At 43.8% G+C, this 24,970-nt stretch overlaps 1 protein-coding gene across 2 annotated transcripts in view; it reads left to right on the plus strand.

Moving 5' to 3' along the window:
* Window positions 1-24,572, plus strand: part of LOC106568923 (roquin-1) — a 43,706-nt gene extending 19,134 nt beyond the window's left edge. The window contains exons 8-20 of one of the 2 annotated variants that reach the window (XM_082960771.1): window positions 5,377-5,495; window positions 7,425-7,537; window positions 7,823-8,065; window positions 8,279-8,499; window positions 8,678-9,066; window positions 9,547-9,690; window positions 10,078-10,233; window positions 10,814-11,039; window positions 11,667-11,757; window positions 11,876-11,972; window positions 12,220-12,378; window positions 17,719-17,819; window positions 19,954-24,572. In XM_082960771.1, the coding sequence (XP_082816897.1) occupies window positions 5,377-5,495; window positions 7,425-7,537; window positions 7,823-8,065; window positions 8,279-8,499; window positions 8,678-9,066; window positions 9,547-9,690; window positions 10,078-10,233; window positions 10,814-11,039; window positions 11,667-11,757; window positions 11,876-11,972; window positions 12,220-12,378; window positions 17,719-17,819; window positions 19,954-20,113 (2,219 nt within the window). In that variant the 3' untranslated portion in view covers window positions 20,114-24,572. Of the gene's footprint in view, window positions 1-5,376; window positions 5,496-7,424; window positions 7,538-7,822; window positions 8,066-8,278; window positions 8,500-8,677; window positions 9,067-9,546; window positions 9,691-10,077; window positions 10,234-10,813; window positions 11,040-11,663; window positions 11,758-11,875; window positions 11,973-12,219; window positions 12,379-17,718; window positions 17,820-19,953 lie in introns of both variants that reach the window. The other variant, XM_082960770.1, reaches the window with a different exon arrangement.
* Window positions 24,573-24,970: the final 398 nt, after the last annotated feature.

The following is a 24,970-nucleotide window of genomic DNA, read 5'->3' on the forward strand; positions in this document are numbered from 1 at the left end:
TAGTCCATTACTTTAAGACATGAAGGTCAGTCAATCCGGAAAATTTGACGGTGCCACGTTGAAAGTCACTGAGCTCCTCAGTAAGGCCATTCTACTGCCAATGTTTGTCTATGGAGATTGCATAACTGTGTGCTCAATTTTATACACCTGTCAGCAACTAATGTGACTTAAATAGCCGAATCCACTAATTTGAAGAGGTTCACACATTTTTGTATATATAGTTTATATACAGTTCGTTTGGAAAGTATTCAGACCCTTTTTCTACATTTTGTTACTTTACAGCCTTATTCTAAAATGTATTAAATATTTTTTTTCCCTCAGCAATCTACACACAATACTCCATAATGACAAAGTCAAAACAGGTTTCTAGAACTGTTTGCAAATATATTACAAATTAAAAACTGATACCTTATTTATTCAGACCCTTTCCTATGAGACTCGAAATTGAGCTTAGGGAGCATCCTGTTTCCATTGATCATCCTTGAGATGTTTCTACTTCTTGATTGGAGTCCACCTGTGGTAAATTAAATTGATTGGACATGATTTGGAAAGGCACACACCTGTCTATATAAGGACCCACAGTTGACAGTGCATGTCAGAGCAAAACCCAAGCCATGAGGTCGACGGAATTGTCCGTAGCGCTCCGAGACAGGATTGTGTCGAGGCACAGATCTGGGGAAGGGTACCAAAACATTTCTGCAGCATTGAAAGGTCCCCAAGATAAGTGTTCTGCAGCTCTCCACCAATCAGGCCTTTATGGTAGAGTGGCCAGATGGAAGCCACTCCTCAGTGAAAGGCACATGACAGCCCGCTTGGAGTTTGCCAAAAGGCACCTGAAGACTCTGACCATGAGAAACAAGATTCTCTGGTCTGATGAAACCAAGATTGGTTTGGCCTGAATGCCAAGTGTCATGTCTGGAGGAAACCTGGCATCATTCCTACAGTGAAGCATGGTGGTGGCAGCATCAAGCTGTGGTGATGTTTTTCAGTGGCAGGGACTGGGAGACTCGTCAGGATCGAGGCAAAGGTGAAAGGAGCAAAATACAGAGATCCTTGATGGAAACCTGCTCCAGGACCTCAGAATGGGGGCGAAGGTTCACCTTCCAACAGGACAACGACCCAAAGCATACAGCCAAGACAACGCAGGAGTGGCTTCGGGAAAAGTCTCTGAATGTCCTTGAGTGGCCCAGCCAGAGCCTGGACTTGAACCCAATCTAACCTCTCTGGAGAGACCTGAAAATAGCGGTGCTGTGACGCTCCCCATCCAACCTGACAGAGCTTGAGAGGATCTGCAGAGAAGAATGGGAGAAACTCCCCAAATACAGGTGTGCGAAGCTTGTAGCGTCATACCCAAGAAGACTCGAGGCTGTAATCGCTGCCAAAGGTGCTTCAACGAAGTACCGAGTAAAGGGTCTGAGTACTTATGTAAATGTGACATTTCAGTTTTTAATATTTAATACATTTGCAAAAAAATTTAACTTGTTTTTGCTTTGTCATAATGGGGTATTGTTTGTAGATTTTTTTTTATTTTAATTTTTTTATTTATTTCACCTTTATTTAACCAGGTAGGCAAGTTGAGAACAAGTTCTCATTTACAATTGCGACCTGGCCAAGATAAAGCAAAGCAGTTCGACAACATACAAAAACAGAGTTACACATGGAGTAAAACAACATACAATCAATGATGCAGTAGAAAAAAAAAAAAAAAAAAAAAATAAGATTATATACAATGTGAGCAAATGATGTGAGATAAGGGAGGTAAAGGCAAAAAAAATGCCATGGTGGCAAAGTAAATAAAGTATAGCAAGAAAAACACTGGAATGGTAGATTTGTAGTTTGAAGAAAGTTCAGAGATAAAATATAAATAATATGGTGCAAAGGAGCAAAATAAATAAAATAAATCAATACAGTAGGGGAAGAGGTAGTAGTTTGGGCTAAATTATAGATGGGCTATGTACAGGTGCAGTGATCTGTGAGCTGCTCTGACAGCTGGTGCTTAAAGCTAGTGAGGGAGATAAGTGTTTCCAGTTTCAGAGATTTTTGTAGTTCGTTCCAGTCATTGGCAGCAGAGAACTGGAAGGAGAGACGACCAAAGGAGGAGTTGGCTTTAGGGGTGACCAGAGAGATATACCTGCTGGAGCGCGTGCTACAGGTGGGTGCTGCTATGGTGACCAGTGAGCGGAGATAAGGGGGGACTTTACCTAGCAGGGTCTTGTAGATGACCTGGAGCCAATGTGTTTGGCGACGATTATGAAGCGAAGGCCAGCCAACGAGAGCGTACAGGTCGCAGTGGTGGGTAGTATATGGGGCTTTGGTGACAAAACGGATGGCACTGTGATAGACTGCATCCAGCTTGTTGAGTAGGGTATTGGAAGCTATTTTGTAAATGACATCGCCGAAGTCGAGGATTGGTAGGATGGTCAGTTTTACGAGGGTATGTTTGGCAGCATGAGTGAAGGATGCTTTGTTGCGAAATAGGAAGCCAATTCGAGATTTCACTTTGGATTGGAGATGATTGATGTGAGTCTGGAAGGAGAGTTTACAGTCTAACCAGACACCTAGGTATTTGTAGTTGTCCACAAATTCTAAGTTAGAACCGTCCAGAGAAGTGATGCTGGACAGGCGGGCAGGTGCAGGCAGCGATCGGTTGAAGAGCATGCATTTAGTTTTACTTGTGTTTAGGAGCAGTTGGAGACCACGGAAGGAGAGTTGAATGGCATTGAAGCTCGTCTGGAGGGTTGTTAACACAGTGTCCAAAGAAGGGCCAGAAGTGTACAGAATGGTGTCGTCTGCGTAGAGGTGGATCAGAGATGCACCAGCAGCAAGAGCGACATCATTTATGTATACAGAGAAAAGAGTTGGCCCAAGAATTGAACCCTGTGGTACCCCCATAGAGACTGCCAGAGGTCCAGACAGTAGGCCCTCCGATTTGACACACTGAACTCTGTCAGAGAAGTAGTTGGTGAACCAGGCGACGCAATCGTTTGAGAAACCAAGGCTACTGAGTCTGCCGATGAGGATGTGGTGATTAACAGAGTCAAAAGCTTTGGCCAGGTCAATGAATACGGCAGCACAGTATTGTTTCTTATCGATGGCGGTTACGATGTCGTTTAGGACCTTGAGCGTGGCTGAGGTGCACCCATGACCAGCTCTGAAACCAGATTGCATAGCGGAGAGGGTGCGGTGGGATTCGAAATGGTCGGTAATCTGTTTGTTAACTTGGCTTTCAAAGACCTTAGAAAGGCAGGGTAGGATGGATATAGGTCTGTAGCAATTTGGGTCAAGAGTGTCACCTCCTTTGAAGAGGGGGATGACAGCAGCTGCTTTCCAATCTATGGGAATCTCAGACGACACGAAAGACAGGTTGAACAGGCTAGTAATAGGGGTTGCAATAATTTCGGCAGATAATTTTAGAAAGAAAGGGTCCAGATTGTCAAGCCCAGCTGATTTGTAGGGGTCCAGATTTTGCAGCTCTTTCAGAACATCAGCTGAATGGATTTGGGAGAAGGAGAAATGGGGGAGGCTTGGGCGAGTAGCTGTGGGGGGTGCAGTGCTGTTGAATGCAGTAGGGGTAGTTAGGTGGAAAGCATGGCCAGCCGTAGAAAAATGCTTGTTGAAATTCTCAATTATAGTGGGCTTATCGGTGGTGACAGAGTTTCCTATCCTCAGTGCAGTGGGCAGTTGGGAGGAGGTGTTCTTATTCTCCATGGACTTTAGAATGTCCCAGAACTTTTTAGAGTTGGAGTTGCACGAAGCGAATTTCTGTTTGAAAAAGCTAGCCTTGGCGTTTCTAACTGCCTGTGTGTATTGGTTTCTAACTTCCCTAAAAAGTTGCATATCGCGGGGGCAGTTCGATGCTAATGCAGAACGCCACAGGATATTTTTGTGTTGGTTAAGGGCAGTCAGGTCTGGGGAGAACCAAGGGCTATATCTGTTCCTGGTTCTAAATTTCTTGAAAGGGGCATGCTTATTTAAGATGGAGAGGAAGGCATTTAAAAAAAATAACCAGGCATCCTCTACTGACGGGATGAGGTCAATATCCTTCCAGGATACCAGGGCCAGGTCGATTAGAAAGGCTTGCTCGTTGAAATGTTTCAGGGAGCGTTTGACAGTTAATGAGTGGAGGTCGTTTGACCGCTGACCCATTACGGGTGCAGGCAATGAGGCAGTGATCGCTGAGATCTTGGTTGAAAACAGCAGAGGTGTATTTAGAGGGCACGTTGGTTAGGATGATATCTATGAGGGTGCCAGTGTTTGCGGCTTTGGGGTTGTACCTGGTGGGTTCATTAATAATTTGTGTGTGAGATTGAGGGCATCAAGCTTGGATTGTAGGATGGCTGGGGTGTTAAGCATGTCCCAGTTTAGGTCACCTAGTAGCACGAGCTCTGAAGATAGATGGGGGCAATCAGTTCACATATGGTGTCCAGAGCACAACTAGGGGCCGAGGGGGGTCTATAGCAGGCGGCAACGGTGAGAGACTTGTTTTTGGAGAGGTGGATTTTTAAAAGTAGAAGTTCAAATTGTTTGGGTACAGACCTGGATAGCAGGACAGAACTCTTCAGGCTATCTCTGCAGTAGATTGCAACACTGCCCCCTTGGTCGTTCTATCTTGTCTGAAAACGTTGTAGTTAGGGATGAAGATTTCAGAGTTTTTGGTGGACTTCCTAAGCCAAGATTCAGACACAGCTAGGACATCCGGGTTGGCAGAGTGTGCTAAAGCAGTGAATAAAACAAACTTAGGGAGGAGGCTTCTAATGTTAACATGCATGAAACCAAGGTTATTACGGTTACAGAAGTCATCAAAAGAGAGCGCCTGGGGAGTAGGAGTGGAGCCAGGCACTGCAGGGCCTGGATTCACCTCTACATCCCCAGAGGAGCAGAGAAGAATAAGTATGAGGGTACGGCTAAAAGCTATAAGAATTGGTCGTCTGTGACGTCCAGAATAGAGAGAAAAAGGAGCAGGTTTCTGGGGGCGATAAAATACCTTCAAGGTATAATGTACAGACAAAGGTATGGTGGGATGTGAGTACAGAGGAGGTAAACCTAGGCATTTAGTGATTATGAGAGAGATATTGTCTTGGGGGGGGTGGGGGAGGGGGGGGGGACGATTTAATACATTTTAGAATAAGGCTGTAACAAAATGTGGAAAAGTCCAGGGGTGTGAATACTTTCCAAATGCACTGTGCATATTTTTATTTTTGGGGCTGTTAAGCACTTTGAGCACAATGCCTATAAATACTTTATATTTTGTTATTGTTTATCATTGACATAACCGACCAAGATGTCTAAGATATCAGCCTCACTATTGTAATGCTCTGTTATACTCCTTCAAGCCAAATATTGACTCCTATCTCCCTCCGTCCTCTGGGTCTCCAGACGCCCCTCCTCCCACGTGGGAGCAGCTGGAGAAAGGACTGGTGGCGGTGAAGACTGTAGTCCACGGCCTGGTGGATTTCATCCAGAACCACAGCAAAAAGGGAGCCGACCCACAACAGGTACCGTAGCACACACGCCTTGCCCCGCTATGTCTGATCACTCTACAGCAGCCTTTATTGGTCACAACCCAAAGTGGGTCGTGACATGTCAGAGAGAAAAAAATATATACATTGCCTTCAGAAAGTATTCATACGCCTTGATTTATTCCACATGTTGTGTTACAGATTTTGAACTTCTGAGTGATAGGGACCACGAGGACTAACGCCAATCAGCCTACACCACCTGTCGTTACTATGACAACTAGCGTAGCCATGTCAGCCAATGACTGCTGTCTGAACACACATCCGATTTGGTCACCTTGTAACTTGCTGTTTGGACAGTCGTTATTCCAAAATGGATTTGAAAAACCAAACTTGATTTGAGTGCTGTCAAATTGGTTGTTGATCATTTTCAGGTCTTGCAATACAATTTCAAGTAGATTTAAGACAAAACTGGTACTCGCCCACTCGGGAACATTCACTGTCTTCTTGGTAAGCAACTCCAGTGTAGATTTGTCCTTGTGTTTTAGGTTATTGTCCTGCTGAAAGGTGAATTCACCTCTGTGTCTGGTGGAAAGCAGACTGACTGAACCACGTTTTCCTCTAGGATCCCCAGTACTTAATGATTACAAGCCAAAGGGTGTGACTACTTTCTGAAGGCACTGTATAGAGTAATATAAATGTTGCTAAAATGTAATGTACTTCCCAATTGTACTATTGATTGCCCTGTCATGTTTCAAATAATATGTGGCAAAACTGACTTTGTCAAAAAGGGATTTAATATGGCGTAGGTGTTTCAAAATCTACTTTAAAGATAAGATACAGATATCAGAATTATTTCACATTTTCTAAGTTTGTACAATATTGGCTCATTGGGAGAATCTTCTATCCTGTAGAGCAGAGAATTTCAAACACAGGTTTTCCAATGCATCGCAATGTTGGGCACCTATTAGTAAATAAAAAAATCAGATATTGAATATCCCTTTGAGCATGGTAATGTTATTAATTTAACTTTGGATGGTGTCTCAATACACCCAGTCATTACAAATATAAAGGCGTCCTTCCTAATTCAGTTGCCCGAGAGGAAGGAAACCACTCAGGGATTTCACAGTGAGGCCAATGGTGACTTTAAAACAGTGTAATGACTGTGATAGGAGAGAACTGAGGATGGATCAACAACATTGCAGTTGCTCCACAATACTAACCTAATTGACAGAGTGAAAAGAAGGAAGCCTGTACAGAATAAAAAATATTCCAAAACATCTGTCTTGTTTGCAAGAAGTAAAACTGCAAATAATATCATTTTAATCCGTTTTAAATTTGGGCTGTAACACAAAATGTGGAATAAGTCGAGGGGTATTAATACTTTCTGAAGGCACTGAAAGTTTCCATCCAATTTGTGACAGATTTTCAGGCAAATGATCAAAAATGTGTATAAAGAAAATAGAGCAAACAATGTACCTTTTCACTTCAAGTTTTCATGTACCGAATAAAATTCTAAAGTGCAGTGTGTGCCCATCGCATTTTCAACTCTACGGACAGTTATGTCAGAAGCTGTTGTGTTAAATAGCAAATGTGCCCACTCTGGTCTTGCCACGTGCTTTCTAGCCAACAGCTCACAGTTACAGTGCAGGTAGGCTGTGCGTGTAGGCTAGTCTACATGACATTATTATGGATAAGCGCAATAATATTTTTATTTGTCAGTTAAGCATCGATCATCAGGTCACCAGAATAAAACCCTCAATATTTAAAACCTGTAAACTGCATGGTTTCCCGAGTCGTTTCCGAGTCATTTCTCACATAATTTTACAGACACAAAAAGATCCCACCATGTCGAACGAAAAAATGATCTGTCTGCATGTATAAAATTCTACTGAAACTTTCCATCACAGCTGTCGAATTAAAACTGTGGCTGGAAACGTGGTTACTGTAAAATGTCTCTCTTTTCAGCCCCCCCAGCACAGTAAGTACAAGACTTACATGTGTCGGGACATGAAGCAGAAGGGAGGCTGTCCCCGAGGAGCCAGCTGTACCTTCGCCCACTCTCAGGAGGAGCTGGAGAAGTAAGTCCCTTTCAGGAATATAAACCCCTCACAACCACCACCCTTTTGATTGAAATGGAGTAGTGCACTCTCTGCCCTCTTTCCCATTTTAAATCAATACACCTAAACATATCACTTAGAATGGTGCTGTTTTAAAAACCTCTTCCCCTTGGTGTAGATTTTTTATTTTGAAATCTACGGTAGGATGACTTTTCTGTTTTATAGCTACTGTAAAATTAAAACTGTATTTTGTATTTTATAGCAAGCCACCAAGGCCAGAAGTAAAACTGTATTTTCTGTTCGTAGGTACCGTAAAATGAACAAGCGTTTGGTAGCTCGCCTCCCCGGCTCCTCTGGCCTGTTGCAGGACGATGGACTCTCTCTGGACGTGGGGGTGACCCGGAAACCCTCGCCCCTCACCAACGGCTCAGCCGTACCCCCCATGCCCCAGCTCATCGCCCGTGGCATTGAACTTGTGACCTACGACCTGTTGCGCAAGCCCAAGATGGACGGCGGGAGCAACAGCTCCCCGGGATCGCCCCCTGACTCGTAAGTGGGAAACACCGCCTTTCAGCCAACCTTATAATTATATCTATTTGGTTAATCTATTTCGTAACAGAAGAAAATGTGTGTTTTAGCTATATTGTTTTGGTTAAATAAAATTATATATATATATATTTTTTTTTTTTACATTGACGCAAAAACTTGATTGATTTATGTAACATTGTATCCAGAACTCTCACTCTGTTTTTCTACCCTCAGTCTGGACTCGGGGCCCAAACAAGGGTACCCCCAGCCACCCCATGCAATGGGCTACTCCAGGGGGCCAGGAGACCACATGTCCATGCCCAAGCAGATGCCCAGTGGCGTGGTGCCCCGGGGGCCTCAGATGTACCCACAGCAGCAGCAACCTGAGATGTACTACTCCGACTCTCGCCCCCCACCCTCCGCCTCGCAGTACGAGCCCTCGCAGTACCCCCAAGGTGAGGCTGCTCAACGCTTGTTTTGTGCTATTGAAACATCTGATTAGTTTCTGACGTGTTTTTACTTTGACTTATTTCAATGCTTTCATTGATTGTGTTTTGAACGTATTGTTGAATGACCAATATGAAGAAAAAAGTGTGAAGAAAATCAACATGTCATTTCCCCCTCGCCTCACAGGTTACCCCTACCAGCAGCCCACCCAGTACGCCCCCCAGCGCTACATCCGCAACCCCCCTCCTCCCAGCGAGCCCGCCGGACCCCCCTACCAGGACCCTTACCCCGACTACGGCCCACCCGATCGCCCTTACCCGGCCCCCCACTCGGGCCCTCCCTTTTCCTACCCTCCACCATCCCACTATGACACCCGGGGCCGCCACGGCCCTTACTCCAGCCCCCCTCCTCCCCCCCAGCCCTACCCCTCGCAGAGGGACGACATGGTCCGGATGAGCCCCGCGCCCCTGGAAGGGCCCCCTTACCACCAGGAGCAGGCTGCCAGGGAGAGGTACCCCCCAGAGGGATTCTACCCACCGGGGACCCAGCCCCAACCCTTGAGGTCCTACGTCAGAGTGAGTTTGGTTCCTCCACAGTGGTCAGCAACCCTGGTCCCGGAGAGTTACAAGGTAGATTGGCTTTTTGGTCCGGACCAGTGGTAAAACCTTATTCAACCAGTCCAAGGTCTTGATGAACAGTTGATCAGTTGAATCCGGCTGTGTTGCCACTGGGCTCAGCAAAAAGCTAGCAAACCCTGTAACTGTCCAGGTTGGTGACCATTGGTGAACATACACACTGACTACTATGCGGTTGTCTTATGGCTCATAAGATATGAGCTGCATCTCCCTTGAGTTATACATTTGTGTCGTTAGAAGTTGGCCAGAAGTCCGATGTATTTAATATTGAATAGTTGTCTCATGAACTGTGTCCCGAGGTGAGTTAACTAGGAGCAGTATGGCCACTCCTCCCAGCCCAGTCTGGACGACCTGCACCATTGGTGTACACTCTATTTAATTGTAACTAATCATTAGAAATGTTGTCCTGTGGTTTGTTAGGAGCCGTACGGGCGCTCCTCCCAGCCCAGCCTAGACTACTTGCACCACCGCCGTAAGGAGCTGATGGCCCAGCTGGAGGAGAGGAAGGTCATCGCTCCCTCGCCCACCCTCCCCCACACCTTCCCCAGTGACTACCCCCCAGAGGTGAGACCTCACACACACACACACGCAGAATGTCACTCAGGGTCAACACACTAAAGTCAGAGTTCTGCCTGGTCCAGAAACAAACTGTTAAGTGACTAGTGTTGGCCTTCAAAGCTCCCCACTGGTAGTTTTAATGTCATGACATTATCTAATTGGGAAGTGAAACTACTGTCTATTTCTAACAGTTTCAAAACAGGGCTTCTGGTGCTGTTTTAGCTATGACACTCATTTAGCGATGACCCTGTTTCAGTAAAATTCAATATTTTATATTATTCCGCCCTTATATACACTTTTCCAAAATGCCTATGTTTTAGCATGTTTAAATGCTGTTTCCTAGTTAGCATGGGTATACAAGTAAGTTTCTAACACACCTGCCTGTCTCCACAGTATGGGGAGGAGAGCTCCAAAGCCTTTGGGAAGTGCAGGGAGCCTGACTACGCGGGCCAGTACTCTCCCTGGTCCTGTGACACCATCGGCTCCTACATCGGCACCAAGGACTCCAAGCCCAAAGATGTCATGGCGCCCGGTGCCATGGAGATGATGGTGAGTGACAGTCGGGATAGTGCCGGTGGGTCTTAGTGAGACGTATGTGTCTGAAAGTGTTACTGGTTCAGATGTCACAGGAGCAGTGTTGTGCTTGATGAGGAGGATTAGAACAATAAGTTACATGAGCTCTATTGTTCCTAATGTTTTCCTCACTTTTTTTTATCTTCTTACTTCACCATCTCTCCTCCCCTATTACTTATTGTAATTGGCTTTGGTTGAGAGCGTCTGTTAAATGGTTAAATTGTTAATTGCCCCTCGGCCTTTCGCTGTCATTTTCCTCTCTCCCCCTTCACTTTCCCTTCGCCCCATCTTTCCCCCTTCACCCCATCTTTCCCTCTCTCCATTTTGTTTTATTGTATTTCACTCTGGATGAGCTCGTCTGATAAATGTCTAAATTCTAAAATGTGCCCCTACGCTCTCTTTCTCAACCCAGCCTTTTTGTTTATTTATCTTTCTCTCCCGCGTCTCTTTGTAGAATGACTCTGTTAAATGATTGTTAAATGAAGGGCCTGTTACTGTTACTGACTAAATAAGGGGCCTGCTAAATGACCATTCTAAATGCCCCCCCTCTCTCTAGAATGTGGATGGTAAAGGTAGGCGGGGGGAGCCCTCCATGGAGGCCCAGGTCAGGCGGGGGACAGAGGTCAAGGACGACGACCCCATCATCCCTTTCGGCCCCCAGCCCACTGTGTCGCGCTTCGGGGCCATCTCACGCACCTCCAAGACAGGCTACCAGACGACAGGCCCCATGCAGGCCTTGGGCTCCGCCCAGGGACCCAACCCCAAGCACATGGCCATAGCCGGTAAGGTTACTCACACTTGGCACTTGCAACTTTACTTTGACCATTCACTGTCGTCACCTTTATCAGGGGCGTATTCATTAGGCACCAAACAGAAGGAAACAGGGCTAGACTACCTGGCCTTAAAGGGATTGTTCACCCAAATTACAATATGACACATTGGTTTCCTTACCCTGTAAGCGGTCTATGGACAAGGTATGACCACAATCCATGCTTTGGTTTTATTTACCTGGCATGGTTCCAAATGCTAACATTTTAGCATTCGCACATCATGTCCAAATCATTCTAAAGTCTCAAATTGTTTGAAGCTCATTTAAGTCCCATATAAAATTATTTGAACAGGATGCTCAAAAAATGCTAATATCGGTCCAATGACTTCAATGGGGTTTGTGCCAGGTAACCTAAACCAAAGCATCGATTGCTGTCATACCTTGTCCATAGACTGCTTACAGGGTAAGGAAACAAATGTCATTTTGTGATTTGGGTGAACAACCCCTTTAAGGAACACTTAATTTCGCTTTCAGTTGCAAAATGTTTTCCGTTGCATGCCTCAATGAATAGGACCCAGAGTTGAACCAAGTTTCTAAGACATGATTGGTGGTTAACGCGTCATTGTCCTGCCAACAGCAGAGTACTCCTATGGGAACCACGGGGGCTGGGGCGGAGCCTCCTACCCCTCCCACCAAACTGTCTCCTCCTCTCAGGGACACTTCAGTGAAAGGTACGGCCGAACACACATCTCATCCATTTATCTATCCTCTCATCCATCAATCACTCATTCACTCCTTCCATCTAATGCATATTTATCAGTAATTCGGGACGGTTCTCTTCTCTCTCAGGCTGCCTATGCCAACTCAGGACAGAGAGCAGCTGAAGACTGAGCTCCAACAGGTCAACCAGCAGATCAACCAACAGTCTCAGATCCACGGCATGGAGGTGTGTATTCACACACACACACACAAACAGAGAGATGGGACAAACACTTGTAAAACTCATGTGTAGACACCCTCAACCAGAATCCAGGCCTGGCAACATCAACATTTTGCATTGAAATTGAGACAAAAACCTAGTGTTTTTTTTTTTGGGGTGCGTGGCATCCGAGCTTGTAAATATTGGTAGAGAATGGGGTTAATTGTAGGGGGGAAAACTGACCTTACTAACCCTTGACTCCCTCTTCCACCAGCTCTCCCAGCCAGGTCAGAACCAGGGCCAGCAGGGGGGGAAGTGGCCTGGTCCAGCAGGGGGTTCCGGCAGCGCTGCCCCAGTGTCCAGCGAACAGCTCAGTATGGAGCTCCACCAGGTGGAGAGGGAGATTGGCAAGAGGACCCGCGAGATGGACATGGTGAGGGGGATGGATTGAGTGGAGAGTAGTAGGTTGTCTGTATTACAATGGGCAATCATTCTGCCCTGCTCCCAATGCCCTATAGAGTTATTGCTAGCCTTATGGCATATCAAATCAAATTTTGTCACATGCGCCAAATACAACAGGAGTAGACCTTACAGTGAAATGCTTACTTACAAGCCCTTAACCAACAATGCTTTAAGAAGTTAAGAAAAATAAGTGTTAAGTAAAAAATATAAATAAAAGTAACAAATAATTAAACAGCAGCAGTAAAATAACAATTAGTGAGGCTATATACAGAGTCAATGTGCAGGGGCACCGGTTAGTTGAGGTAATATGTACATGTAGATAGGTAAAGTGACTATGCGTAGATGATAAACGGAGTAGCAACAGTGTAAAAGAGGAGTCTAGGTAGCCCTTTGATTAGCTGTTCAGGAGTCTTATGACTTGCGGGTAGAAGCTGTTAAGAATCCTTTTGGACCTAGACTTGGCGCTCCAGTACCGCTTGCTGTGCGGTAGCAGAGAGAACAGTCTGACTAGGGTGGCTAGAGTTTTGACAGTTTTTAGGGCCTTCCTCTGACACCGCCTGGTATAGAGGTCCTGGATGGCAGGCAGCTTAGCCCCAGTAATGTACTAGGCCGTACGCACTACCCTCTGTAGTGCCTTGCGGTCGGAGGCCAAGCAGTTGCCATACCAGGCATTGATGCAACCAGTCAGGATGCTCTCGATGGTGCAGCTGGAAAACCTTTTGAGGACCCATGCTAAAAAAAATTCTGTCTCCTGAGGGGGAATAGGCATTGTCTTTACAACTGTCTTGGTGTTTGGACTAGAGGTCAACCGACTATGATTTTTCAACGACGATACCGATTATTGGAGGACCAAAAAAAGCCGTTACCGATTAATCGGGCGAATTTTTTTTACTTTTATTTCTTTGTAATAATGACAATTACAACAATACTGATTGAACACTTATTTTAACTTAATATAATACATCAATTTAGCCTCAAATAAATAATGAAACATGTTCAATTTGGTTTAAATAATGCAAAAACAAAGTGTTGGAGAAGAAAGTAAAAGTGCAATATGTGCCATGTAATAAAGGTAACGTTTAAGTTCCTTGCTCAGAACATGAGAACATATGAAAGCTGGTAGTTCCTTTCAACATGAGTCTTCAATATTCCCAGGTAAGAAGTTTTAGGTTGTAGTTATTATAGGAATTATAGGACTATTTCTCTCTATACGATTTGTATTTCATATACCTTTGACTATTGGATGTTCTTATAGGCACTTTAGTATTGCCAGTGTAACAGTATAGCTTCCGTCCCTCTCCTCGCTCCTACCTGGGCTCGAACCAGGAACACATCGACAACAGCCACCCTCGAAGCAGCGTTACCCATGTAGAGCAAGGGGAACAACTACTCCAAGTCTCAGAGCGAGTGACGTTTGAAACGCTATTAGCGCGCACCCCGCCAACTAGCTAGCCATTTCACATAGGTTACACCAGCCTAATCTCGGGGGTTGATAGGCTTGAAGTCATAAACAGCGCAATGCTTGAAGAATTGCGAAGAGCTGCTGGCAAACGCACGAAGGTGCTGTTTGAATGAATGCTTACGAGCCTGCTGCTGCCTACCATCGCTCAGTCAGACTGCTCTATCAAATCATAAACTTAATTATAACATAATAACACACAGAAATACGAGCTTTTGGTCATTAATATGGTCGAATCTGGAAACTATCATTTCGAAAACGAAAAGTTTATTATTTCAGTGAAATACGGAACCGTTCCGTATTTTATGTAACAGGTGGCATCCATAAGTCTAAATATTCCTGTTACATTGCACAACCTTCAATGTTATGTCATAATTATGTACAATTCTGGCAAATTAATTACGGCCTTTGTTAGGAATAAATGGACTTCACTCAGTTCGCAATGAGCCAGGCGGCCCAAACTGCGTGTATATACCCTGACTACTTGCACGGAACGTAAGAGAAGTGACACAACTTCCCTAGTCATAAGAAATTCATGTTAGCAGGCAATATTAACTAAATATGCAGGTTTAAAAATATATACTTGTGTATTGATTTTAAAGAAAGGCATTGATGTTTATGATTAGGTACAATGGTGCAACGACAGTGCTTTTTTCGCAAATGCGCTTGTTAAATCATCACCCGTTTGTCAAATCATCACCCGTTTGTCAAAGTAGGCTGTGATTCAATGAGAAATTAGCAGATACCGCATCGATTATATGCAACGCACGACACTTTAGATAACTACACATAGTCGATGATATTACTAGTTTAACTAGTGATTATGTTAAGATTGATAGTTTTTTATAAGATAAGTTTAATGCTAGCTAGCAACTTACCTTGGCTTCTTTCTGCCCACGCGTAACAGGTAGTCAGCCTGCCACGCAGGCTCCTCGTGGAGTGCAATGTAAGGCAGGTGGTTAGAGCGTTGGACTAGTAACCGGAAGGTTGCAAAAACGAATCCCTGAGGTGACAAGGTAAAAATCTGTTGTTCTGCCTCTGAACAAGGCAGTTAAACCCCGTTCCTAGGCCGTCATTGAAAATAAGAATGTGTTCTTAATCTGACTTGCCTAGTTAAAGATTTTAAAAAATCGGCAAATCGGTGTCCAAAAATACCGATTACCGATTGTTATGCAAACTTGAAATCGGCCCTAATTAATCGGTCAACCTCTAGTTTGGACCATGATAGTTTGTTGGTGATGTGGACACCAAGTAACTTGAAGTTCTCAACCTGCTCCACTACAGCCCGTCGATGAGAATGGGGTCGTGCTCGGTCCTCCTTTTCCTGTAGTTCACAATCATCTGCTTGGTCTTGATTACGTTGAGGGAGAGATTGTTATCCTGGCACCACACGGCCAGGTCTCTGACCACCTCCCTATAGGCTGTCTCATCGTTGTCGGTGATCAGGCCTACCGCTGTTGTCATCGGCAAACTTGATGATGGTGTTGGAGTCGTGCCTGGCCATGCAGTCGTGAGTGAACAGGGAGTATAGGAGGGAACTGAGCATGAACCCCTGAGGGGCCCCCGTGTTGAGGATCAGCGTGGCAGATGTGTTGTTACCTACCCTTACCACCTGGAGGCTGCTCGTCAGGAAGTCCAGGATCCAGTTGCAGAGGGAGGTGTTTAATCCCAGGGTCCTTAGCTTAGTAATGAGATTTGAGGGCACTATGGTGTTGAATGCTGAGCTGTAGTCAATGAATAACATTCTCACATAGGTGTTCCTTTTGTCCAGGTGGGAAAGGGCAGTGTGGAGTGCAATAGAGATTGCATCATCTGTGGATCTGTTTGGGCGGTATGCAAATTAGTGGGTCTAGGGTTTCTGGGATAATGGTGTTATGAGCCATGACCAGCCTTTCAAAGCACTTCATGGCTACAGACGTGAGTGCTACGGGTCGGTAGTCATTTAGGCAGGTTACCTTAGTGTTCTTGGGCACAGGGACTATGGTGGTCTGCTTGAAACATGTTGGTATTACAGTCAGGGACAGGTTGAAAATGTCAGTGAAGGCACTTGCCAGTTGGTCGGTGCATGCTCGGAGTATACGTCCTGGTAATCCGTCTGGCCCTGCGGCCTTGTGAATGTTGACCTGTTTAAAGGTCTTACTCATATCGGCTACGGAGAGCGTGATCAGTCTTCCGGAACAGCTGATGCTCTCATGCATGTTTCAGTGTTACTTGCCTCGAAGCGAGCATAGAAGTGATTTAGCTTGTCTGGTAGGCTTGTGTCACTGGGCAGCTCACGGCTCTGCTTCCCTTCGTAGTCTGTAAGAGTTTGCAAGACCTGCCACATCTGACGAGCGTCGGAGCTAGTCTTAGTCCTGTATTGACGCTTTGCCTGTTTGATGCTTTGTCGGAGGGCATAGCGGGATTTCTTATAAGATTCCGGGTTAGAGTCCCGCTCCTTGAAAGCGGCAGCTCTACCCTTTAGCTAAGTGTGGATATTACCTGTAATCCATGGCTTCTGGTTGGGGTATGTACTTACGGTCACTGTGGGGACAACGTCCTCGATGCACTTATTGATGAAACCAGTGACAGATGTGATGTACTCCTCAATTCCATCAGAAGAATCCCGGAACATGTTCCAGTCTGTGCTAGCAAAACAGTCCTGTAGCTTAGCATCTGCTTCATCTGACCACTTTCTTATTGACCAAGTCACTGGTGCTTCCTGCTTTAGTTTATGCTTGTAAACAGGAATCAGGAGGATAGAATTATGGTCAGATTTGCCAAATGGAGGGTGAGGGAGAGCTTTGTGCATGCCGGTGTGTGGAGTAAAGGTGGTCTAAAGTTTTTTCCTCTGGTTGCACATTTAACATGCTGATAGAAATTAGGTAAAACAGATTTAAGTTTCCCTGCATTAAAGTCCCCGGCCACTAGGAGCGCCGCCTCTGGATGAGTGTTTTCCTGTTTGCTTATGGCCGTATAGAGCCCATCGAGTGCGGTATTAGTGCCAGCATCGGTTTGTGGTGGTAAATAGACAGCATACGAAGAATATAGATGGAAATTATCTTGGTAAATGGTGTGGTCTACAGCTTATCATGAGATACTCTACCTCAGGCGAGCAAAACCGAGACTTCTTTAGATTTCTTACCAGAGGCTGCTGTTCTATCCTGCCGAAACAGCTTAAAACCCGCCAGCTGTATGATATTCATGTCGTCGTTCAGCCACGACTCGGTGAAACAACATAAGATATTACTGTTTTTAATGTCCCGTTGGTAGGATATACGTGTATTTTGTTGATTTTATTTTCTATTGATTGTACGTTGGCTAATAGGAGTAATGGTAAAGGGCGATTACCTGCTCGTCATCGGATCCTTACATGGCACCCAGACCTTTGTCCCCGATGTCTCTTTCTCCTGCGAATGATGAGGATGAGGGCCTTATCGGGGTCTGAAGTAAATTCTTCCCATCAGAGTCGTTAAAGAAAGTTTTCCTCCAGTACAGGGTGAGAAATCGCTGTCTTGATATCTAGAAGCTCTTTTCGGTCATTAGACACCGTGGCAGAAACATTATGTACAAAACGAGTTACAAATAACGCAAAAAAACATGCACAATTGGTTAGGGGATCTTGAAACGGCAGCCATCTCATCCGGCGCCATTGATGTTGTCGTCTGGTATTATAGCTGGTTTGTGTTCATGTGTTTGTATTTTATTATGGATCCCCATTAGCTACTGCCAAGGCAGCAGGTATTCTATAACATTTAAGGCAGTTATAGAATTTTAAAAACATTACAATACATTCACATCACATGTACTTGTGTGCACAGACACCCACCCCATGACATGTGAGTTGACAGTGTATTGATGTGGTCTCTACAGGACAGCCAGGTGGCTCATGAGGTCCTGTACAAGACGAAGACTGCAGAGAATGGCCAGCAGGACCACAAGGCCCAGCTGGAGGAGATTGCTCTGGCGCTGGGGTGAGTGGAGACACACAACTCAATAGTAGAACACGTGTATAAAGACAGATGACATGCTGAAGGATAATACCACGTCGGAAGTTTACATACACCTTAGCCAAATACATTTAAACTCAGTTTTTCACAATTCCTGACATTTAATCCTAGTAAAACTTCCCTGTATTAGGTCAGTTAGAATCAGCTTTTATTTCTTTCATCACATTCCCAGTGGGTCAGAAGTTTACATACTAATTGAGTGTATTTGGTAGCATTGCCTTTAAATTGTTTAACTTGGGTCAAACGTTTCGGGTAGCCTTTCACAAGCTTCCCACAATAAATTGGGTGAATTTTGGCCCATTTCTCCTGACAGAACTGGTGTAACTGAGTCAGGTTTGTAGGCCTCCTTGCTCGCACACGCTTTTTCAGTACTGCCCACAAATTTTCTATAGAATTGAAGTCAGGGCTTTGTGATGGCCACTCCAATACCTTGACTTTGTCCTTTTGCCATAACTTTGGAAGTATGCTTGGGGTCATTGTCCATTTGGAAGACCCATTTGCGACCAAGCTTTAACTTCTGACTGATGTCTTGAGATGTTGCTTCAATATATCCACAATTTGTCTTCCTCATGATGCCATCTATTTTGTGAAGTGCACCAGTCCCTCATGCAGCAAAGCACTCCCACAACATGATGCTGCCACCCCCATGCTTCACGGTTGGGATGGTGTTCTTCGGCTTGCAAGCAACCCCCTTTTTCCTCCAAACATAACAATGGTCATTATGGCCAAACAGTTCTATTTTTGTTTCATCAGACCAGAGGACATTTCTCCAAAAAGTACAATCTTCGTCCCGATGTGCAGTTGCAAACCGTAGTCTGGCTTTTTTATGGTGGTTTTGGAGCAGTGGCTTCTTCCTTGCTGAGCAGCCTTTCAGGTTATGTCGATAAAGGACTTGTTTTACTTTGGATATAGATACTTTTGAACCTGTTTCCTCCAGCATCTTCACAAGGTCCTTTGCTGTTGTTCTGGGATTGATTGATTTGCACTTTTCGCACCAAAGTACGTTCATCTCTAGGAGACAGAAGGCGTCTCCTTCCTGAGCGGTATGACGGCTGCGTGGTCCCATGGTGTTTATACTTGTGGCAGACCAGCGGGTTTGGTCAAGACGTTTACACAGATCAGACACGGACAGAGTGTGATTAGCTCGGTTTCAAGGGTGTTTAATTAATAAATCAAAATGAAAAGGATAGGTCTCCCCCATGAGACCCTCTCCGCGATACCGTCTTCTGGGCTCCGGGTCTTGCTGTATCCTGTCGGGCACAAAAACTGAACTCCCTCCTCATACTTCTGTAACCGTCCCCAGCTATACAGGAGTGCTCTCCTTTGTGTGCTGCCCTTCTGGCAGCGTTATGGTTCTTGCACAACTGGTGAGCAATCAGCCCTTGATTACTCACCAGCTCTCAATTAGCCCCAATTAGTCCTGGCCGGAGAGCCTGTCGACCTGGCACGTCCAGTAGATGGCGCCATCGCCTCGTGATGTGTACTCCGTCTGTCACCAGGCCTCTACGAGTCTCCCCCTGGTGGCTGACCTGCTGTACGCCACAGTACTATTGTTTGAGATGAACGTGGTAACTTCAGGCGTTTGGAAATTGCTCCCAAGGATGAACCAGACAATTATTTTCCGAGGTCTTGGCTGATTTCTTTTGATTTGCCCATGATGTCAAGCAAAGAGGCACTTGGTTTGAAGGTAGGCCTTGAAATTCATCCACAGGTACACCTCCAATTGACTCAAATGATGTCAATTAGCCTATCAGAAACTTCTAAAGCCATGACATAATTTTCTGGAATTTTCCAAGCTGTTTAAAGGGACAGTCAACTTAGTGAATGTAAACTTCTGACCCACTGGAATTGTGATACAATGAATTATAAGTGAAATAATCTGTCTGTAAACAATTGTTAGAAAAATTACTTGTCATGCACAAAGTAGATGTCCTAACCGACTTGCCAAAATTATAGTGTTAACAAGAAATTTGTGGAGTGGTTGAAAAACGAGTTTTAATTACTCCAACCTAAGTGTATGTAAACTTCCGACTTCAACCGTTTGATCTTAATCCTCTCTGTTTCGTCTCTCTCTCTCCGTCTTTCTCCCCGTCTCTAGTGAGGTGTCGAATGGCTCCAGCGGTCTAGGGCAGGACGGCGGTGTGGGCGGAGCCATGCTATCACTGACCACTAAGGCGTCATCGCTTAGCCTGTGTTCTGAGCCAGGGCCCGGGGGCTCCGATCTGCAGAAGAACGGTGTGGTCCATTCCTGCTCCTAGACCATACACACTGCGACACACACAACAAACACACACTCAGAGCCTTTGTTCTAAAGCATGCACACACATACTTGTTTTATTTAGAAGATGAGCAGTATCTGCCGTGATATGAATTTTCTTTCTTTTTGTTCTGTGAATGAGCATTTTTTTATTTTTAATGACTTTGATCACCTGGAAACCATTTGATGACATTTATTTCTCTTGTGTTTTTTTTTACTGGGATTATAAAACAAGACTCTCAAAGTAGATATGTCAAAAAAAGCAGATTATGATAATAATTGTTCAAAGAAGGCTATCAATCCTACATAGATATCACATACCAAGACACGTAGTGGATCGAAGGGTGGAGTATTTCTCAATTCTCCCCCTCTATTTTTGTGCACATTACCAGGGTAAGCAACTTGCAGGGACCTTAATACCCCCAAAGATGGTTTTAAGGCTGTGAAATGTAAACGTTCAATTTTGTAACCAATTTAGTATCGAATCCTAACTCAAGTTATGGTCGTTTTGGTCTTATGTACTACATAGCTAACAAAAGTCTTGGTGTTTTACGACGTAGTTATGTCAGCTGTCATAAGTATCATGTAAGTGTCTGTTTATAATGCATTATAGCCTGATATTTTATTTTATAAGGCAAGTCAGTTAAGAACAAATTCTTATTTACAATGACGGCCTAGGAACAGTGGGTTTAACTGCCTTGTTCAGGGGCAGAAAGGCCGCTTTTTTATTTTTTTGATTTTAACTCGTCAGCTCGGGAATTCGATCTAGCAACCTTTCGGTTACTGGCCCAACGCTCTAACCACTAGGCTACCTGCCGCCCCGGTATGACACGTGTTTCTTTCTGATACCTTTGACAGCTAACTAACGGTTAGTCAGTGTAGTAACCATTCTGTTGGCGTTCAGTAATAAAGGCTAGTGTTCAGGAATACGCCACCCCCTGAATCGTAAAACGTGGTTGACCAGATTGGGGGGGGGGGGGGAGTGAAAACGTTCCACCAACGCTCAGTCAACCCTCAGAGCCAAACAAGACCATGTCGCTTCAAGCCGCATGCCGTTTTTAACCCGCCATGAGAAGTCTGATTTTTATTAGTGCATTTTATGAATACATCATATGTCTGTTTCATACTTGAAAAGCAGTATCTTATTAACCAAAGCATTCTGTTTTAAAGATTGCAAAATGTATCTTTTTGATAATGAGCTTTTCTCATGTTTTCTATAAGGGAACATGCTATGTGCTTCTCGTGGGATGTGGTGTGACTTGCTGCAGAAATGTCTTGTTTGTACTTTGATGGGCTGGAATTCAATAGAACTTGCAGTGTGGATATGCAAATTCCAGGGAGTGTAACACAACATTAATTTTCACACTGCAGGAAGAACATTTTCCATGTTGCGAGAGAGATTGAATCCCCTCCCAGTGTGAATTTAATCATATGGGGTGATTGGTATTTTTGTTCCTCATCTTCCTCAGAGCTCCTTATCTGGTCATTGAAAAGGCCTCCCCATTGGGATTATCTTGTCATTGGTTCTCCTTAACTTCTATGAAGTTGCGTTCCCTTGTTTGTTTTTTTGCTAGGGTAAATCGCGATTAAGGGGGTGTGGCCTGCCTGAACGCTAGTCCGTAATTGGAGGGGAAGTAAAATGGTTTAATATGCAAATTTTTGGTCCTCTTGTTCTTAATGCGTGTGTAAAAGGTGTCTGTAGTCTGCCAAACAGTCCTTTCAATGGTTTGTGCATCAATGTCAACAGTTAAAGAGTAGCGAAGTGTCTTAAATAATTGTCATTCTACAGGCTTAAAAAAAAGTCCTTCTATCCCTTTTTTGTTTTTAACCGTGTACTATTAGTTCATTTTAGAACAAGTCTGTATCAAGACACATATTCAGGTTATCTTAGTGGATTCAAAACCCAGAACCTTGGGCCACACATGTGAGGCTTAAAGCAAGCAGCCAGTGTGTCTTGCCCCTCAAAAAGCCTCTACTCAAAGTCTTGACCTTTTTAATGATATTTTTCACTATATCGTTTTCTGGTGTTATTATTATTGTAAGCTATAAAAACAAAAGAGTTGCACACTCCATATGTATAACCTCACAGTAAGTTATTGGGTAAAAAAAAACACATTTTTCGGCATTACTGTGCCTTTTGAAACGTTAGTGTTTTTTTTCGTTTTTTACTGAATAAATTACTGGGAGGTAAAACGTATGGAGTGTGCGACTCTCTTTGTTTTTGTAGCTTACAGTTTATTCACCGTTAGTCAAAACCTCTACACTAAATAATGTTCTCTGGGTGTGCGCCAGCTCATGCTTTTTATTATTAGCATTATTACTTTATTATTGATGTTCCTGTCATGGTAAATGTTTATCGCTGATGCTCGTTAAGGAGCTCTCTGCCTTTTGTAAACAATCGTCATGATTGGCCATTGAAAAAAAAACTGAGTTGAAATGCAAAGAGGTGGATCCCAGTGCTCAAACGGTTACGAATCCACGGAATGTAGGTGACGATCGGTTTTCATAATTTGGGTTCAGGAAAAAAACGGGTCAGGTTTTTGTCAGTGTAGATGGGTGTTGAGGACCAGGGTCAGTTATAGGGTGTTTTTTTTTTTTTTCGTTTTTTTTTTTTCAACCACACTTCATGCCTCTTGGGCTACTCTTTGCTATATTTTATTGTTTAGGTAAACAACTCACTTATACATATGAGTATGTATACATACATTAATATACTAAGCACTGTTAATGTGCCACCTCTTATTCTACTCGCTCAGCATTTATATTAAATGATCTCTACTTAGAATCAGCTAAATGTTTTATTTTATTTCTCCACTGGTTGCCAACAGACTTTATCCTTTCCCAGTTGAAGGACTTCTGTGCACATTGACGTGTGTTCACTTAATCTTTTTGTGTTCAAACAAAGATAAGTTCTCTACTGAAATATGCTTCCGAAAGAAGACACCTTTAATGATGAAAATTTACAACAACAAAAAAGTTTTTGTGTGTGTTAGGTTGTAGAAAATGTACAGTCTTTTTTTTCAAAGTAAAGTGTGCTGTACTGGGTGACGGTTTGGAAATGTTAGAAATGTGTTGGGGTTTTCTCTTTTTAAGAGGTAATCCGGGTAAGCCTTTAATTTAGTCAAAGGCTTGCTTCATATTCTCAAGGAAAACTCCTAGGCCATTCATTCCAACAGTATGAGATCATTTGGAAGCACCCTAACCAAATTGAAAGCAATCTTAATTGGCACACTAATTTTGTCACAACCAGCACTAATCACATGACAGGCAGAGACGCATGTTTTGTCATATTTAGAACAAAAAATGTGTTTCTGCTGGGGAAAATGTAATTGACTAGTTGGGTTTGTTTTTCTTTCTTCCTGTCGTTGAGTGAAATCACTTACTTCCAAGTCTTACAGTGATCTATATAACGCATCCCAAGGCGAAGCATCATGTCCATCCACAGGGGAACTGTCAAACTTATCCACACACAGGTTGTCATTTGTTTCAGAATAGTCATGAAAATGTGCTTACTCTTAAGTCCCTCCAGCCGTGAGCCTTCAAGAGAGAGTTCACTTCAAATTTGTCTAATGATTTTAGATATCAAAAGTGGTCTGTTGACTTGAGGCCACATTCCATGCCATCTGTTGTGAAGATCCAGCTATAAGCCTCAATCCCCAAATCAATGGCAAAGATGGACCTGAACCTAATTCAGTGCCTATCATTTCCACTCATTTTGGGTTTAAGGCATATAGTTTATATACATCTCAAGTGGTTTAACGTTTATTCAAGGTCACGTCCCAAACTGTGTGTAATGTTTTTGGGACGTGACCTTGAATAAACGTTAAACCACTTGAGGTCTAAAACGTGCAACAAACTTTGATTTTGGAGTAAACTGTCCCTTAAAGCCTATAGGTGAGTAGAATTAACAATGATATGGTTTCTATGGGAATAGCAATGATGTTCATGTCAGTCTCATGCTTTCATTTGTTTCTGAGTGAAACTGCTGCCTACCCCTCCTTCACACAGCCAATGAACTCTTCCCCCAAACCACAGAACTCTTACTGCTGTTTTGGGCTCATTTTAATTCTTAACTTTTGGGAAAAACTCAATGGCTGTTTTTATATGATTAATCCCTTGTAAAATATCTCTTAAATTAAGGTACAGTTTTAATTTCAGCAAGAAAATCCGTTTTTATATGTATTATACTCCATTAAGGAATGTTTAGAATTATCTTCCTCCAATGTGGATGTAGCCATTATTACACCATTTTATGACTTTGTAAGAGAATTCACTGTGTGAAAATTGGTTTGCATTTTTGTATAATACAATCTGCTTTTTTTGTTTGATACGAGAGGGAGGTCAAACTGGAAGTTTTTAAGAGAGAAATGAACCTGTGAAATTGAGAGAATCTTTTTTAATTTATGTACAACAGTGATTCTATGCTGAGGGGGATGGATTAAATGATATTGCTAACTCTGCTATTGGCGTCTTGTTTTACTTTCCCATGGGGAAATGAGTGAACATCTTTGAGCGCAAGTATTAACATGCATAACACCACATTTATTTTTTATCTGGCCATGCCTGTTAGCCCACACATCTTTATCCACCCCAAATTGTGAAGGACAGAGATGAACTCTGCCCACCACCAACTCAAGGGATCAAAACAGAATTTAAGAGAGGGTTGAGGACTATCAACCAACTCTGTGGCTCTCTCTTTGGCAAATGCTCAAGGGGAGACATAAGTCTGTATGCCAGGATACGCACAGGGCAGGGGTGAAATTATGATGCAATGTTACACGGGACGGGATAGGCGTTACGGCCACATTGATGGCGTGTGTAATGTTGCACAGCGGAGAGTCGAGTGGAGACATGTTTA

Source organism: Salmo salar, chromosome 14, assembly GCF_965601325.2.
Source record: "Salmo salar chromosome 14, fSalSal1, whole genome shotgun sequence".
In the NCBI taxonomy this organism is placed as follows: domain Eukaryota; kingdom Metazoa; phylum Chordata; class Actinopteri; order Salmoniformes; family Salmonidae; genus Salmo; species Salmo salar.